Genomic DNA, 13,004 nt, shown 5'->3' on the forward strand with positions numbered 1-13,004 from the left:
TTGGAAGCAGCCCTTGGAGCAGGAGGGTGGCTCGGTCCCCATGCTGTGTTAGAGGAATTCCAGGGCAGTGCTCTGCTCAGAGGGTGGCTTTTGTGTCTTTCCTTGTCCCTTCCCACCTTGGTGCCCATGCCTGAAGGGTAATTCCTTCCTCACCCTGTGGTTGCCAGGCAGATGCACAGAGGGTTTCCACGGTGCTGTAAAAGAGAGAAATAATTGCTGCCGTTAAAAGAGTCCGAGCAGAGGTGTTGTAAGCCGCTTCCCTTTCTTCAGGACACTGGTGTATTATCCTCACATCCTTTCGTTCCAGCTCTGACCTATGTCCAAACCGTCCACCGATCTAACGCCCCGTTCACCCCGAGGGTGCTGCTTTGTGGGCCTGTGGGCAGTGGGAAAAGTCTGCAGGCCGCCCTCCTGGCCCAGAAATACGGCCTCGTCAATGGTGAGTGCCCCGGCGGCCGCCCTGCTCCTAGAGCCTCCCCTGCTTCCTGCCCTCCCAGGCCTTCCGGTGCTACGGGAGCGGTGAGGAGATCAGCATCACTTCTCTTTCCTGCTCTCTGCTCTGAACAATTTCCAGTTAATCCATCTTTGCAGGGATACGATTTTTGCCTCCCAAAGAATACGGCCATAGAAACATTAACCAATAAAAACATGTCCGCGGCCCCAAGAGTGGGAACGTTTTCTGGTCATCATTTTTTACGTCCTATGGTGCAGTGGTTTTCCTGTGCTCTGCTGCAGAGGCACCTCCAATTGCCCCTGCAGTCTCCCTGGAAGCCGGAGTTCTTGCATCATGTGGACCTGCTGTTTATTTATTTTTTCCAGTCTTGCTTGGTTCCCCCAACCCAGGTCAGTGTGTTTACAGGCAAACAATTTCTGAACCAGAGGAAGTCTTCTTGCTCAGCACAGTTTCAATAAATATTTTACCAGGAGGAGAGAAAATACTGAAATCAGTTCTCCAGGTCTTTGCTGGGGTGGTCCCAGGTGGTCTTGGCTGCCAGCCTGGTTTCAGGAGGATAGAGGGCTAAAGGAGAGGCTGTAGCAAACACACAGCACTGGGGAGAGTTAAAGGCACTGACCCCCTCCCGCTTCAAATGCTCCAGAAGTCTCAGCAACCTCTATTTACTCAGAAAACATGAGACCTGTACCCCCAAATATAGAAATATGCACATATATGCCCCCAAATGATATATGTACACCATACAGATATACATGTGTATTGACACACACAGATATATACATACCACCCCAGAAAGATCAAGTTTTGAATAAAAATGCTTTTCAATTAGGTCTCTTCCAACTTAAAATTCCAAAGCCACTGAGATTCCCAGCCAGGAATCAATGACAAAAATCATGCCCATAAATCGAAGGTGGAGAACTGAGCAATTACTCTGATTAGGATGGAAAAAATACTAATAGTTGTATTAATATTTTAATAAAAATACTAAATAGTAGTATTCTGACGATTAATATGGAAAAATAGCCTGGATACTTTCTGATAAAAAATGCTTTTGCTTGTATCAACAGGTTTTTTTTAAATGGAATTGTTCAAATAACTCCTTCTCCTTCTGAGTTTACCTCTTAAGAGTGTTATAAGAATAAAATTCCAACTGTGGTAAGAGATGACTTCTTTATAAAAAATGAGCCGCAGTCTACTTGTGGCCACACCCACATGTTTATTTAAAAGCCTGTGCTTATTGTTATGTGAAGACACGTGGAGAGTTACAGTGAGAAGAGCTTTAATGGCAGAGGGAGGGTCTGAAAAACACAACAGTGATACCTTAAAATAGCGCACAGCTTAATTTAAATAACTGTTTCTGTGCAGAAGTTTCTTGATGCAGACACTCTCACTCAAGAAAGTATTTTTTAATTTAAATTGTTTCCAGCACACCAATCATAAAGAAATGAAATTACCTGCCTAGATTTTTCCAACAGTGAAAATAGAACAGCTCACCATGGTTTTTGCTTTGTAGCAGAAGAGCCATTTGGGGGCTCTTTTCAATAATTGAGCATTTGAAGACTAGCTCAGAAAGTTCACATTTCTCAAAGGTGTCCTTGAGAAATAGACGACATCGTGGATTCAGTAAACCTGTCTAGGGGACCCGTGGTGGGCAGGGGCAAGCACTGAGCTGTCCGTTGGGGTCTTTCTGCAGAGGCCTGTCTGCACCCCAAGCTCCAGGAGTGGCCCGCCCAGCCCCCCACAGCCCTGCCCTGCTGGCCGTCCCCTGCGTTGGGTCTTAGCTCCACATTTAGGTACCTCTCGGTCGTGGGACGACATCTCCAAACAAACAGCCCAGCATTCACTCCAGCAAGGTTTGTTGGAAGACTCCTGTCTGTGATTGGCAAGAATAGAAGCAGGCACAACCTTCTGAAAGATAAAGGCCACCGCTGAGTAACACGCTAACTGCACAGGTCCTTTGGTCCGGTGATTTCACGCCTAGGACTTTATTCTGCTGAAACCCTCCCAGATAATCAGCGAGAGATGTGAAGGGTGTATAATGAAAAGTAAAGGCAGCCCCAAACGCTGCTCGTAACAGGGTTAGTGAAGAAAGCTCCGGGCTGCTGTTAAAAGGAAACCTGTAAAGTGACTCCATGTCCGTGACGTATTGTTACGTGAGGGCGGGGTGGAAAGCAAGTCGCTCAACAGTGTTCCGGGCTTGGGCTCCTTTTTGTACAAAAAAGTGTGTTAATATATGGTCAGAAAACGTCTGAAGGAACAGCCACATACCAACCTGGTTATCGCTGTAGAGTGATGTGCTATACAATTCTCTGCACTGGGCGTGAATTTTCTAACCAGTAACAACCGTGAAGAGTTTTACTAAAACACTGTTAATTTTACTTACGAGTACCTGCTGTATGCAGTGCATTTTATTTGCTACACAGATAGGGGAAATGTAGAAAGAATAAGAGAGGCGCTTAAGGATGGAGGTGGGCCCTGGGGGCTGATCCCAACACAGTTCCAGGTTGAATGTCTAAAGCCTTAGTGCTTTGAACCTCTAGGAAGAGGAGACAGTTACAGGACTGTCTTCATAGGATGTTGTAGAGCGAGGTGGCTGTAGGCAGGGGTTTGAAACCATTCTTTCTTAATATAAGCACTTAAGGTTACACAGTTTTCTCTAAACGCTTCTTTAGCTGCATCTCACAAAATTTTAATATGTTGATTTTATAATTCAGTTCAAAATATTTTCTAATCTCCCTTGTGGTTTCTTTTTTGACCCGTGTATTATTTAGAAGTGTAATGCTTACTTTCCAAATATTGGGGAATTTTCCAGATTTTTGTTTTGTTTCTTTAATTCTATTGGGGTCAAAGAACGTACCCTATATGATTTCAGTCCTTTGAATTTATTGATGCTTTTTTTATGGCACAGCCTACGCTCTCTGTCTGTGAGTCCCACGTGCACTTGAAAAGAACGCGTGTTCTGGTTTTGCTGAATATTGTGCTCTCAGAATGTCAGTGAGGATAAGCCATTTGAGAGTGTTGTTCATTTCTCCTACGTCCTTAATGATTTCTCCCTACTTATTATTTAAGTAAGTGAGAGAGGTGCGGTACAACCTCCAGCCCTAACTGTGGGTTTCGCCATTTCTCTGCCAGTCGTGGCTTCCTGTAGTTTGAAGCTGTGTTGTTAAGCGCATGTGCACTAAGGATTGTCATCCCGTCTTGATGCATTCATCCTCCTCTACCTCTTCAGTGACACTCATTTTCTCGAAGTCTACTTTCTCTAAGTATATTCTCTATCCTTTTTTTTAACTATCTGCATCTTATATTCTAAATATGTCTTATAGACAATATATAATTGTCTTGCTTTAAAAAAAATTCAGCCTGACATTTTCTGCCTTTTAATTGGAGCGTTTAGTCCATTTCCATTTAAAGTGATTTCTATATGGTTGGTGCCAACCATATAAACCCTTCTGGCTTTTTGTCTTCTATTTGTGTTATCTGGTCTTTTTTTAAAAATTATTTATGTATTTATTTATTGGCTGTGTTGGGTCTTCGTTGCAGTTGTGGCACATGGGCTCAGTAGTTGTGGCTCGCAGGCTCTAGAGCACAGGCTCAATAGTTGTGGCGCCCAGGCTTTGCTGCTTTTCGATATGTGGGATCTTCCCAGACCAGGGCTGGAACCCGTGTCCCCTGCGTTGGCAGGCAGATTCTTAACCACTGCGCCACCAGGGAAGCCCCTGTGTTCTCTGCTCTTGGTTCCTCCTTTCCTGCCTGCTTTTGGATTGATCAAATGTCTTTTTGGTCATCCATTGTATTTCCTCTGTTGCCTTTTTGGCTCTATCTCTTTGCTTTATTATCTTTGTGGTTGCTCTAGGGGTTACATATTATCCTTTACTTATCACAGTCTATCTTGAATTCATACCTCTTCCTGTGTAACACAAGAACCTGACAGCAGTGTATTTCCCTTCACCTCACTCTGGTTCTTTGTATAATTGTAGTCACACATGTTACTTCTGCATATGTTATAAACCCTACAGTATATTGCAATTATTTTTGCTTTAAACAGTCAGTTTTTAAGTCAAGAAATGGGGGGAAAGGGCTTTTGTATATACTCAATATCAACACTTTTCACTCCTTTGTTTAGATCCAAGTTTCCATCTGATATCACTTTCTTTCAATCTAAAGAACATCCTATAACATTTCTTGTAGTGCAAGTCTGCTGGTGAAACTCAGCTTTCATCTGTCTGAAAATGTCTTTATTTCACCTTCATTCTTGAAGGATGTTTTTGCTGCATATAGAAATCTATGTTGACAGGTTTTTCCCCCCTCTTAGCACTTTAAAGATGTCATTTCATTGTTGCATTGCTTCTGATGAGAGCTCAGAGATTATCTTTATCTTTGTTCTATATATAAAGCACCTTATCCCCACCCCTAGCTGCTTCTAATATTTTCTGTTTAGTTTTCACAAATTTAACAATGATGTACCAAAGTGTGGTTTATTTTGTGTCTGTTTTGCTCAGGTATCAGAGAGTCTTAGATCTGTGGATTGATATTTTTTATCAAATTTTGAAATTTTCCTCCCATTATTTTCTCAGATATTCGCGCGCGCGCTCCCTCTCTGTCCCTCCCTCCCTCTCTCTCCCATTTTGGGAACAGTTACACGTATGCTGAACTGTTTGCTATTATCCTCCAACTCCCCGAGGTTTTATTCTTTTTTTCCCCATCCCCTCCCGCCTTCTCTTTGCTTCGGTTGGGTACCTTCTAGTGCCTGTTTTCATGTCTTCAGGTTCGTTGATGGCAGCCCATCCAGTGCTGTTTTCTATTTAAGGTATTATATTTTCCAGTTCTGTAAATTCCATCTGGTTCTTTCTTATTGTTTCCATTTCTCTGCTGAGAATTCCCCATCTTTCGTTCATTTTAATTATCTTTTAAAGTTTAAACATGTTCATAATAGACATTTTGTAGTTCTTATGACACCTGTGTGATCACTTGATCTGATGCTATGGCCTGTTTCCTCTCCTTGCAGGGGCTCACATTTTCCTGGTGGTTGTGTTTGTTTGTTTGTTTGTTTTGCATCTCAAGTAGTTGTTTATTATGTGCTGGACATTGTGGTTCTCACATTCTTGAAAGTCTGGATTGTGTGAACCTGCTTTGAGAATATTGCATGAAAAAGAGTTGAGTTCTAACAGGTAGTTAATTTCCTGGAGGATCAAGTTGACCCCACTGAGGCTTATTTCTAGTCTTTGTTAAGGTGGGATGAGGGTGGGACTCCCCTAGGGCTCGTGTATGCCTGCACCTGAAGCGTGGCCTTCCTGGAGGCTCAGCTGCGCGTCTGGGGTGTTGAGCGAGATCTCTCACTCTGGCTGTCACATGCCACTCAGTTCTCAGCTTCCCCGTAGCTTCTCTCCCCCAGGTCCTGTGGAGCCTCCCCTACACACGTGCAGCTTTGCATTGACCAGTGACCCAAGTGAATCCTCGGGAAGATTCCTGAAACCACCCTGCCCCCCGGCCCCAACTGCCCCCTGCCACCACCCCATCCATTATTCTATCCCACAAAGTCCAGCTGCCTCAGGGTCCAACTTCCAGTCCTTGCTTCCCGCTGCTGTGTCTGGGTTCCGCTTCTACCAAGCCATGGTTTGGAAAGTGCCCGTAGGTGGAAATCCAGGGTGAGTGAGGGTCTCACTCTGTGTGTTTCCCTTCTCTCAAGGATCACAGCATGTCTGGTGTCCAGTGTCTGAGAAGAGTTGCTTCATACATGTTGTTTAGTTCTGTGGCTTTTTATGACAGAAGGTAAATGTGACACCTGCTCCTCCCTCCTGGCCAGAACTGGAAGCTAAGCCTAGGTTTGATGTCACACAGACCTGGGTGTGAATCTCAGCTCTGCCACGTACTGGCTCTGTGACCTAGAGCAGTATATATAACCTCTTTGGTTCTCAGTTTCCTTATTTAAAAGGCAGCAGTTTGTTGTGAGGACCGGATAATACATCCAGGGCATGCCCAGCACGGTGCTTGGCGCAGGAAAGGGTCGCAGTTGCCGTCAGCCTGTATCGTTCCTTACATTTCCCTCAGCGAGTAAAGCTGCAGCCGCTCAGGATACGATCGGCGCCGTCACACCATGAATTTAACGTCTTTGGTGATGGCTGCTGTCTTCAACATCCACCGTACCCAGTTAATTTTAGGATTGGTTTTGGTTTCTTAAATGTAGGAAGTCAAGTCCTTAGCTTTAAAGTTCAGGAAAGTAAGATTGTGCAGTTAACGGCTCATGAAAACGGGGCTGGACCCTTCCGGCTTTGGCTATGAGGGGCAAGGAGGGGGCAGCTGTGTTTCCTCCTTCCACACTAGTTAACTGACACCCCCTGTGTGTTGGCCCCGGCTGGGGTCTAGAGACACAGTGGTGCTCGTGACAGAAAAGACCTGTGTGGCCCTTTGTCATAGGAAGCGATGGTGTCTGTGGACCCGTCATCCCATGGGGCTATGGGAACAATAAGCGTCCCCACCCTCCCCCGCGTGACAGCAGCGTGAACGTCTCGCAGGTCCACGCGGTTCTCGCCTGAATGTTCACCCTTGACACCCACTGGGGCTGCGGTCAGTAATCCTGGGTGTGGCCAAGGCCCCGCGGGGCCTTCTCTGCTGGTGACCTTCCTGGTTCAGTCTTCTCCACACCGTCCATTTTTAATATGTTCTTCGCCAAATGCATTCTTTTTCATTTCACATCTTCCTCCTCGGCTTCTTTGTTATTTCCAATTCCTTTTTGATACTTACTTTCACTTGGACACACACCCACACTCAGAAAAACCCTTTTATATTTTTTTTCAGTGACCTTTTTTCTTCCCCCAGCGGCAGCACTGGGGGTTCTTTTTTTTTTTTTTTTTCTCTCATTCTGCTTTCTATTTAAAATTTAACGGGCGTCTTTCTGTTCCTCTCTCCTCTAGTCTGCTGTGGGCAACTGCTCAAAGAGGCCGTGGCAGACAAGTCCAAATACGGCGAGATGATTTGGCCTTTTCTCGAGAAGGAGATAGCAGGTAGGCCACACTTGCCGTGACTGCCACCATCTTCTAGGCTCTGGAGAGAGACTCCTCTATGTGAGGCTCGCTGGGCACCTGGGGGCTCAAACCGGGGAAAAGAACCAGGAAACAGAAATTGGAAACTGGGCTTTCCAGGGGGCTGAGGCTCTGGTTTTGTTCACTGGTTGGTCCTCTTGGCTTCCAAGTGTGTCCCAAGTGAGGGGTGTCCGGGGCCATGACGTGTCCCACCAGTGGTGTGGAATGTCCTGTTTCTCAAGAATACCTGCTTTCCATAATGGATAGCACGTGCAGCTGGGAGCCAGGGACGTCCCTGTGGTCCAGCGGTTGAGGCTTCGCCTTCCAGTGCAGGGGGTGCAGGTTCGATCCCTAGTCGGAGGGCTGGGTGCCACATGCCTCGAGGCCGAGAAGCCAAAACATAAAACAGAAGCAATATTGTAACAAATTCAATAAAGACTTAAAAAATATTAAAAAACAAAACAAAACTGGGAGCCAGGAGAGGCCACAGAGCTGCCCAGCTCCTTCATTAGTTGGTGGACAAAAAAATACCCGGGCCAATATTCCAATTTAATCAGCAGTCAGGAACCAGAAGGTTCAGACAGCTTTGCAGATACGAGGGTTGACCGGCCACTGGTCCTTAGGGGAGGCTGGACCAGATCATCTTTCCAGACCCCCCTGTGATCTACGTGTGCTCTGAAAACATTCCCCAGATCTGCCCCAGGAAGGGCACCTTTGAGGTCATTCTCTCCAGTTTCCTGAGTGCGCAGATGAGCCGCAGAGAAGGGACTGAGGTGCTGAGGACGCAGAGCCAGTTCATGTCTGGGCCTCTCCCCGGGGCAATGCCTTTCCGACACCCACATCTTCCCCCCTTGCGTGAAGGGCTGTAACTCCTCCGTGCAGTCGCTACAAGCTCGTTATCAAGTCTGGTATGAGCAGGGACTTATTGTGAAGAAAACCGACCCGGAAGAAAGGAGCCACTGCGATGGTCAGTGTGTGCGCTGGCTGGGACACCGTCCCTGCCGGGTGCTCGTCGCCTCCTCCTCCATTTTTCTGGATGGAGTACGTTGATGAGGAAGCCCGGGACAGGCGGCTTGCTCCCGACCCAGCTCAAAGAGCCCCCTGGGGAGGACGTCCCAGCCTGCTGTCCCAAGGCCCTCCTTCAGGTGTTCTAGTCTCCGGGGTGAGAGTCAAGTGAGGCCGAATGGCATCCATCAGACAGCGATCTCGTAGTGAGACGCGATGATCTCCGTGGGTAAGTCTGCTCCTTCCCCAGTCATCTGCGTGGCAAATAGGATGCGGTGGCAACAGGAGCCCTGGGTGAGCATGAAAACCAGTGCGTGCTTCCGCGCTTCCTGGTCTGGTTCAGATCCCGCTGCGCCCGGCTCCCCAGCACCAGCCACGTGGTCCGGGCCCGTCGGTGGTGAGGTGGGGACAGAAACCCCGGGTTGCGGGCTGTGCGTGGCCAGGGCGTGGGGCTGGCAGGCAGGGACGGCGGCCTGGCGCCTCCTCAAGCGCCCTTGCCCTTTGCTGGGTGGGGGTGGGGGTGATGAGCACCCTGAAGAGCAGGTGTGGCGTGAGTGAGTGACCAGGAGAACAAGCTCCCAGACTGATGTGGTTTCACCTGGCGCTGCGCGGTGTTCTGCTGCAGGCGCTGGAGGGCAAGGTGTTTCACTCTCTGCGAGAACGCATGTCGTGCTTCAGAAAGAAACACGATGACCAAGCAGATGAGGCGGTGTTGACAGTGGGTGCATCTCGGGCAATGGGCACAGAAATTCCTTGACGCTTCTGGCAACTGTTCTGTACTTTTTAAATTTAAAAAGAAGAAGTTTTTTTTAAAGATTTATTTATTATTTTATTTATTTATTTTTGGCTGCACTGGGTTTTTGTTGTGCACGGGCTCTCTCTAGTTGCGGCGAGAGGGGGCTCCTCTTCGTTGCGGTGTGCCGGCTTCTCATTTTGGTGGCTTCTCTTGTTGCAGAGCACGGGCTCTAGGCACATGGGCTTCAGTAGTTGCAGCACACGGGCTCAAGAGTTGTGGCTCACGGCTCCAGAGCGCAGGCTCCGTAGTTGTGGCGCTCGGGCTTAGTTGCCCCGCGGCATGTGGGGTCTTCCCACCTCAGGGATCACACCCGTGTCCCCTGCATTGGCAGGCAAATTCTTAACCACTGCGCCACCAGGGACGTTCAACTTTTCTGTACTTTTGAATTTTTTTCAAAATAAAAAATTACAGAAAGTAAGTATTTAGGTGGCCTCCACATTTGCACTCCTTCAGGAATACTGCAGTGCGTCCTCTTGTACCGGCACAGGTTTGCAGACACCCCCGATTGTCTTAGGATACCTTGATGCTCAGGGGGCCCATGAGCAGGTGTGACTTGTGACACTGAACTAAGGCGCACACCTTCCCCTACGCCCGCCCCCCTCGCCCCCCCACGGACCTCTCGAGTCCTCCACGGCTTTGCCACGTCTGGGTATTGCCAAGTTATTTATTTTCTATCATCAGGCTTTGCCACGTCTGGGTATTGCCAAGTTATTTATTTTCTATCACGGCTGGAACAAATTTAGAGGTTTAAGACAGCACAAGTCTGCTTCTTACAGTCCTGGAGGTCAGAAGTCCTAAAATCACGTGTTGGCGGGGCTGCTTTCCTTCCTGCGGAATCTTCTGGGGAGAATCGGGTTCCTTGCCTTTTCCAGCTTCTAGAGGCCCCTTCCTCCATCTTCAAAGTCAGCAGTGCAGCGTCTTCAAATCTTTCTCTCTCTCTGACCCCTAAAAATAAACCCAAGGAGCCTTTTCACGGGCGGTCAAGGGGCAGAGCTGTCTTTGGGGGATTGTTGGTGTGTACGAAAGAGACCGATGACACAATCCCCAATTTCCTGTAACGTGAGCGAGACCCCGGTAGCGTCGATCTTTAATGCTTTGTGCTACATTTCTTCCTCTGCAACCTTCTGTGTACTTAGACGATGTAGCTCTATACGTTTGCACTTCCTACAGAATCAAAGACACAACCACCACTGATATCGTATCTTCCGAACAGAAGCAATACATTCTGTCGGTTCGCTAATCCTGATCTCGCGGGGATGACAGAGACCGCGTTTACATTCATCACCACCAACGGGCTCATCAGTGGGCTGCGGAGACGCTGCCGAGAAAACCAAAGCGCCCGGCGGGCGGAGGACAAGCCTGGGAAGCCCCCAGGTCTGGCCTCCCGCGTCACCGCCAGCGGAAGCAGGACAAAAATTTGAATGACTCTCCACCGAAGTCGGGGTTGAAGGGAAGGGCAGCCCGAACCTGGAAGCTCTGCGTGGCCAGCTTGCGTGACTGCAGCTGGCGGCTTCTGGAAGCGGCATTGCAGGCGTCGGGGTCTCAGGTGCAGGTGCACATTTGGGGGCGGGAATCAGCCACTTCGCACCTGAGCTCTGAACCCAGCAGGAGGCAGACCCGGGGTCTGCTGGGAGCATCTCACAGAGTACGTGGCCCGACTCTGAGGGCACAGCTGGGTTTCCTGACCTGCCCCCCCAGGTCCAGGCCTGGGGACACGCCAGCTGGGATGCAGAGGTGACACCTTACAACTATGGCCACAGCCCGATGGTGGGGACGGGGAGACGGGCCCAGGCCCTCCCCAGGAAGCGCCGGGGGTGGGGGACAAAGTGCGAAGGGAATCCCTCCACACCGGCCTGCCAGCCAGAAGGTGGGACGGGGAACAAGGCCCGTCCGATGAGTGACTCTCCTCTCCGGGCAAGAGCGAGGCAGGGCAAAGGGCATTCATCCCCCCAGCACTGCCCTGGGTCAGGACGTTCCTCCCAAATCCCCGCGAGCAGCGCGGCCCGGCCCCGAACGCCTCCGGCCCGTTGGCAGAAATTCTGGGAGAAGGGGACACGGCTGCCCCTCTGCCTGTGGGGCCATCTAGGCGGCTCAGATTTCCCTCCTTAGAGCCCTGGGGGTGTTGCGGACATCCCCGCACTCCTGGGAAGCCCCTGCCTGCGTTTTAGCACGTGAAATCCAGAAGCTTCCAGAAATCCTACAAGCTTCAGGGAGCTCAGCTAAAGGGGCAGAGACTCTTGTAAGGACACAGAGGCCTCACTGCCAGACCCTCAAGGGCCTGGGCCAGTCTCCCCATCCCCACCATCGGGCTGTGGCCATTAATTTTAAGGTGTCACCTCTGCATCCCAGCTGGCTTGTGCCCGGGCCTGGACTTGGGGGGTCGTGTCAGGAAACCCAGGTGTGCCCTCAGAGCCCAGCACCTTGGAGCTGGCAGGTGTCACTGCTGGAACATCCTGCCCTGTAGCCAACCTAGTGTAGAAACCCTCCCCATGACACCCTCCCGCCGCCCCGCGAAGGCGGGCAGGGCCCTTCCACGGGCTGGGCCTCCTCCTCTGGGGACTCTGCCCCGTGCTCCGGGCTGCTGGCCGACTCAGCCACACCCGCTGCCCGTGTCTCTCTGGGATCCCTGCCCTCTCTCCACGCGCCTCGGAGCGTAAGCCCCAGGCACGGGCAGTGTGGTTGTCGCAGTGCATCGCGGCCACCCTCACAGTGACTGTCGCCGCCGGCAGCTCAGAGAATAGATCCAGATGTCATCCTCCCCCCACAGAGCCATTTCCTCTTATGTCCCTCCCGCAGGGCCCCATGATGTGATGTCCCAGCCGTGACCTCTGCAGGCTCGGTTATGTTCTCTTGTGTCCTCACGGGTGCTGCCAACACCTCCTTCTTTCAAATCAGCAGCAGAATTAATAACTGTGTTGCTTTCCCATCTTTCCATGTTTACTGGGCAAAGGACTCCAGGGCCCCATCTTAGCTTGTCCTGAAGCCCCTGATCCTGGGCCCTTGGCGGCCATGCTGTGGGCAGAGGGTTGGAGAGATGCTTATTCCATGTTCCGGATTTTGAGATATATAGGTCTGACCTCCTAAACTCATTCTGACTCGAGCTGCGCTGAACTGAGCAAATGTATTCCCCAGGGCTCTGCACGGTGCTCCCAATACAGCCACCTCCCCGCAGCCACGGAGCGGGGGCCGCACGCGACACGACACACGGGCCCGGCCACACGTCCTGCAGGCCTGGCTGCCCGGTAGCTCCTGTCACTTATGTGGGTGCAGAACAAGTAAAAACTCTTCTGGGCTTTTGGAAAAATAACTTCTCAGTTGCTCACATACCATTTAAACTTCCGCGGTCAGTGCTGGTGGGCTCTATGGCTGGTGTGTACTAGGACCATGTGTGCAGGTGTTTTTTTCTCCCCGAAATCAGGCAAAGGAGCAACTAGAGCTCAATTCCCTGCGTAAATCATCGGTGACTCACAGTGGCCACCTCCTCCAAAGGATGTGCCCTGATCCTTCTCTGGGCTTCATTCCTACCAAAGGGCCTTCTGGAAGGTGAGATTTCTTAACCCCTGAGACACGGAGCTTCCCAAGGAAGGCAGCCCTCTGTCTTTGCCCATTGGAATGTCTGGTTTCCCACGTTTCACTTACTATAAAAACCAACCCTTCTCATCGGCCTCAACTCACCCCATCAGAAAGAAGTCTGCATTGCTTTATTTTTAGTCCTTCTCCCGGGAATTTC

The 13,004-nt window shown here is 49.9% G+C and overlaps 1 protein-coding gene across 3 annotated transcripts in view; it reads left to right on the forward strand.

Moving 5' to 3' along the window:
* The window catches only part of AK8 (adenylate kinase 8), a 126,506-nt gene that overhangs the window by 49,240 nt on the left and 64,262 nt on the right, over nt 1-13,004 (forward strand). For 2 of the 3 annotated variants that reach the window (XM_057724447.1, XM_057724449.1), the window contains exons 9-10: nt 308-439; nt 7,366-7,455. In XM_057724447.1, the coding sequence (XP_057580430.1) occupies nt 308-439; nt 7,366-7,455 (222 nt within the window). The remainder of the gene's footprint in view (nt 1-307; nt 440-7,365; nt 7,456-13,004) is intronic. The other variant, XM_057724448.1, reaches the window with a different exon arrangement.

The sequence above is a fragment of the Hippopotamus amphibius genome, chromosome 2 (genome assembly GCF_030028045.1).
Source record: "Hippopotamus amphibius kiboko isolate mHipAmp2 chromosome 2, mHipAmp2.hap2, whole genome shotgun sequence".
NCBI classification, from domain to species: domain Eukaryota; kingdom Metazoa; phylum Chordata; class Mammalia; order Artiodactyla; family Hippopotamidae; genus Hippopotamus; species Hippopotamus amphibius.